The sequence below is a fragment of the Trichechus manatus genome, unplaced genomic scaffold (genome assembly GCF_000243295.1).
Source record: "Trichechus manatus latirostris isolate Lorelei unplaced genomic scaffold, TriManLat1.0 scaffold00061, whole genome shotgun sequence".
In the NCBI taxonomy this organism is placed as follows: domain Eukaryota; kingdom Metazoa; phylum Chordata; class Mammalia; order Sirenia; family Trichechidae; genus Trichechus; species Trichechus manatus.
Window position 1 is genome coordinate 5,453,209 of NW_004443997.1, and position 5,326 is coordinate 5,458,534.

The window sequence follows — 5,326 nt, forward strand, 5'->3', positions numbered from 1 at the left end:
GGACAGTGAGTTGAAGATAACGGTGATGGAATAATTTGGAAAAGGATAGTGAGAATAGCAGCACAACTGGAAGAATGTAATCGATGTCACTGAATTGTACACGCAGAAACTTTTGAAATGGTGTATCTTTGGCTATGTATATTTTCACCAAAAGAAAGGTGCTCAAGGTCGAGAAGGGAGAGTGTTGACAGGTCGTGGGGTTGTACACCAATGTCATAAAACAATATGTGTACTGACTGTTTAATGAGAAACTATTTATTCTGTAAACCTTCATCTAAAGTACAATTAAAAAAAAAAAAAAGACAACCAAAAAAAGCCCCTGAAGTCTTCTTTAAACCAAATAATAGTTTAGCTTAATTAGTAAAGAATGTCTGTCTTGTAAAAAGGCCAGACTTAATGGTCTGGCTGACACTAGAGGAACCCCAGAAGACACGGCCCCTGGACTCTCTGATAACCCAGAACTAAAACAATTCCCAAAGCCAACTCTTCAAAGATTAGACTGGACCAAAAAACATAAAATAATACTTGTGAAGAGTGTGCTTCTTAGTTCAAGTAGATACACGAGACTAAATGGGCAGCTCCCGTCTGGAGGCAGGACGAGAAGGCAGAAAGGGATTGGAGCTGGTTGAACGGACATGGGAAACCCAGGGTAGAAAGGGGGGGTGTGTTGTCACATTATAGGGATTGCAACTAGGGTCACATAATAGTATGTGTATAAATTTTTGTATGAGAAATTAACTTGAGCTGTAAACTTTCACCTAAAGCACAATGAAAATAATTAAAGGAAAAAAAAGACGACCAGACATAGGCCTGACAGGGACTGGAGAAACCCCGAGAGTATGGCTCCCAGACACGCTTAGAGCTCAGTAATGAAGTCACTCCTGAGGTTCACCCTTGAGTCAAAGATTAGACAGGCCCATAAAACAAAATGAGACTAAATGGGCACACCAGCCCAGGGGCAAGGACAAGAAGGCAGGAGGGGACAGGAAAGCTGGTAATGGGGAAATCAAGGTTAAGAAGGAGAGTGCTGACGTGTTGTGGGGTTGGCAACCAATATCATAAAACAGTATGTGTATTACTTGTTTAACGAGAAACTCGTTTGCTCTGTAAACCTTCATCTAAAGTGCAATAAAAAAAAAAAGGTTTAAAACAGAATGTCTGCCTTGAGCATTGTGCTCTTTCAAAATCTATATGCCACCAAATCAACAACAGCGACTCAAAAGGTTCGACAGGAAGCTTAAGGGGCAGGGAGTTTATGTTAATCGGGGAGGAACAACTTGGAAAAGGGGGGTGAGAATGGTTGCACAACCCAAAGAATGTAATCAGTGTCACTGAATTGTACATGTAGAAACGGCTGAATGTTCTGCTGTGTATATTCTCCACAACAACACAGTAAATAAATAATATTAAAAAGAAAGAGAGAGAGAGACAAGCACCCACTGAAAGAGACCCATCAGCCTCCCGTGTGTAAGTGTGCTGTGTGTTGGGGCGTGAGGAAACTCAGGGCCTAGCACTTACGTGAGGGGCGTACAATCTGTCAACAGACATTTTTTTTGAACGCTGAGCACTTACTTCGTGCAAGCTGTTGTGTTAGACAGGAAGATACACGTATGAACATGACCCAACCCCTGCCTTCAGGAGCTTACTCTGCACACCTGGAGTCACCATGAGCTAGTAATGGACTTGACAGCAATCGACAACCACCACCACCACCTGGCATATAGTAACCCCTCAAATGTTGATGTTAGCTATTGGTGCTATTACTACTACTATTTTTTATAAAGCACAATGGAATAAAACACTGCCTGGTCCTGTGCCATCCCCATGATTGGTTGTGGATCAGACAGTTGTGATCCACCTCGTTTTCCCTGGCTAACTGTGGTGCAGTGAATTACTTAATATGGCCCTTTTAGCCATGCATGGTCTTGTAACTCCCACAGTGATTGGTGAGACTATGCAAATAAGGTGTTTGTAGCCCACCAAGGGGTTTTGACGGCCTGCTAAGAATGCAAAAAATAAGGTGCATGGAATCCTTAGCAGGGGTGGAGTAAGGGGGACGACCATGCAAATAAGGTGTGTAGAACCGTAACCAGGAAACTGGTCAGTTGTGCCACCCCACTGGGCTTAAAAGAGCCAATCCTAGAGCACAGGGGGGACCTCACTACCACCAAAAAAGAAGGGCCGGGAATACAGAACGTCCTTTGGGCCTGGGGTCCCTGTGCTGAGAAACTCCTAGACCCAAGAGGCAGAGAAAGAGAGCTCTAACACCAGAGAAGGTGTGAGATGGCGAGAAGCAGCAGCAGAGAACCAGTGGCAGCCAAACCGAGACACTGGCAGGAGATGGCACAGTGAGCTTCCCAGGGGAGCTTCCCAGCCCACGAAGTGAGAAAGCTGAACACCTTCAGGCGGGAGGCTTGCTGGTGGAGTGAGGTGCCTCCAGGCACTTGGAGGAGCTAGACTCGCCGTCCGACCCACTGAGCAAGACAGCTGAGCGCCTTCAGGCCACGGCTTACTGGCAGAGTGGGGTACCTCTGGCCACTTGTCAGTGGAACTAGGCTTGCTGACCCACAGAGCAAAAGAGCTGAGCGCCTTTGGGCTGAGGCTTACTGGAGGAGTGAGGTTCCTCTGGGCACTTACTGGTGGAGCTAAAGAGCTTTGTAACAGTTCCCCGAGCAGGGCAGAGGCCGGGCCAAGGGGCCAAGAGGACAAAGGCCAGAGAGAAGCCTGCCTACTGGCACGGCTGAGAAAAGGCATCCTGATCAAAGAACTGTATCCTGAGTTGTTCCTGATTCTGAATTGTAACCTGTTACTTCCCTAATAAACCCCATAACTGTGAGTTCTGTGTGGCCATTACAATGAATTATCGAACCCAGCAGAGAAGCAGAAAGTGCCGTGGCAGGAACACACATCTTCACTAGTGGCACTGAAAGGGGAAGGGGACGTGCCAGACAGAGCTGCTGAGAGTAACGTGTGTGGGTTCAGAGCATGGAGGGATAGTTTGGGCTCTTGACAGTCAGATTCCCAATATGGATATGAGTCCATTCCGACTCATGGCGACCTCATGTGTGCAGAGTAGAACTGCCCCATAAGGTTTCCAAGGCTGTGACCTTTCAGAAGGAGAACGCCAGGCCTGTCTTCCGAGACACCTCTGGGTGAGGTGAAACCACCAATCTTTCAGTTAATAGTCCAGTGCTTGTAACTATTATTATTAGCACACTGCCTGGCACATCATCAGCCCATCTACCACCACTATCATTGCTATTCCATAAGTTTAGGCCTCGTGCAAGCAAGGGAAACCTCCAAAGCATTTTCCAGGTCCCAGGACCGGCCTCTGAGTTCCCTGACTGGGGTCTCCTGCTGTCGTTGTCACCAATCATCCAAGACCTGAGGGCAAGCCACCATCCTGGGCTGCTGAGGTGAGTGCTCTCACCTGAGCTGCTGGGAAGCAATGTTCCTTGTCCAGCTGAGCCGCAATGGGAACCAGCTCCTTCTCCGCAAAGTCCCGGCATGTCTGACGCAACATCTGATGTGTCTCCGGCAGTGCCACAGACTGGTAGATTGTATGTAACTGCCGCCAGTCCCGAGCACGGAGAGCTGCCAGCAAGAAGAGCAGGAGTCAGTGGGAAGGAAGGCAAGAGGCCCTGCATGATAATAATAATAATAATAATAAACCTGTTGCTGTCGAGTCAATTCTGACTCAGCAACCCTATAGGGCAGAGGAGAACTGCCCCATGGGGTTTCCAAGGCTGTAAATCTTTACAAAAGCGGACTGCCACATCTTTCTCCCGCGGAACAGCTCGTGGGTTTGAACCACCACCCCTTCGGTTAACAGCTGAGCGCTTTACCACTGCACCACCAGGGCTCCTCAATAATAATAATAGTTACCCACTAATCCAATGGTTCTCAAATTAGGACGATTCTGACCCCCAAAGGACATTGGGCAATGTCTGGAGACAGTTCGCTTGTCACAGCTCCAGAGGGGAGGGTGCTACCGGCATCTAGTGGGTAGAGGCCAGGGATGCAGCTAAATATCCTACAACGCCCAGGACCACCCCCACGGCAAAACTGCTGTCGCTGTTAGTTGATTCTGACTCGATTATGTGTGCAGAGTAGAACTGCTCCACAGGGTTTTCAAGGGTGTGACCTTTCAGAAGCAGATCACCAGGCCTGTCTTCCGAGGTACCCATCCCAAATGTCAACAGTGCTGTTGTTACGAAGCCTTGCACTAAGTGAATGCTTACTAGGTCTGCTAAAACACTTTACATAGTCTATCTCATTCAATTCTCAGCAGAATATCAATAACAGCACAGACCTGTGACCTGAGGCAAGGGTCTTAACGTCACTGCACCCCAGATTCTATAAAATGTGGAGGCCGTTAGTATTAAGCTTCTGGGGGTGAGAGGCTTAGCCTAGTGGCTGGCAGGCACGAGTCTCAATGAGCTGCAGTTGTTAGCTGCGATTCAGTTGGCACTCATAGTGACCTTATGTATAACAGAAGGAAAGCCAGGTCCTGTGTCAATTGCACAATCTTTAATATGTTTGAGCCCGCTGTTAAGGCTACTGTGTCAACCCATCTCATTGAGGGCTCCCCCTTATTGTCATTATTATTCAGCGTGGTGGTTCTTGGCCAGCAAAAGGGAGCTTTGGCCACCTGTGTCACTGCTGCTACAGCTAGAGAGAAATGATAAGATGGGCAAGGAACTGTGACTAAGTAATTAGTGGTAACAGTAATAACACAGATTGAGCACCTGTTACATGCCAGACAATGTACTAAGTGAAGTATTCCACACACTGTTACTTAATCTTCACAACTCTCTTTAGTACTACCATCACTGTCACTGCGGCAATGAGGTGTCTTGCCCAAGGTCATGGACACAGAGTCTGGGTTCAACTGCAGGCCTGGCTCCCGGGGAAGGGCACACCTCGCACCTCTCTGGGAGTAAAGTCAGGAGTGGGGGCGGTGGATGAAGCTGCGAGGACTGGGCTGGGATGAAGATCGGGGCAGGGGGCTGGGGTCAGAGCGGGGCCAAGAGGATCAGAGAAGGGGCCGGGGGTGTTAGGGCAGGGGTCACTGCAGGGCCGGTTCTGAGCAGCCGAACTGAGGCAAAGGCCATGCGCGCTGCGGGAGGGGCCGCCGCCCGCCCGCGTCTCTGGGCAGGACCTGGCCCTCCAGAGTCACGCCCGCTTGCCCGGCCCCGGGCTACGGCCCCGCTGTGCGGAGCCCAAGCGCACTCACCTCCGCGGACGCGGCCATAGGCCCGGGCGAGCAGCGCAGCTGTCATGGCCGACGAGGACGACGCCTCTCTACTCCCGAAAAACGTCTCGC

The 5,326-nt window shown here is 49.4% G+C and overlaps 1 protein-coding gene across 1 annotated transcript in view; it reads right to left on the minus strand.

Moving 5' to 3' along the window:
* The window catches only part of ACADS (acyl-CoA dehydrogenase short chain), an 11,528-nt gene extending 6,202 nt beyond the window's left edge, over positions 1 to 5,326 (minus strand). Inside the window, exons 1-2 of the mRNA XM_004379007.2 lie at positions 5,237 to 5,326; positions 3,431 to 3,594 (exon numbers count right to left, since the gene is read on the minus strand). Of these exons, the coding sequence (XP_004379064.1) occupies positions 3,431 to 3,594; positions 5,237 to 5,282 (210 nt within the window). The 5' untranslated portion in view covers positions 5,283 to 5,326. The remainder of the gene's footprint in view (positions 1 to 3,430; positions 3,595 to 5,236) is intronic.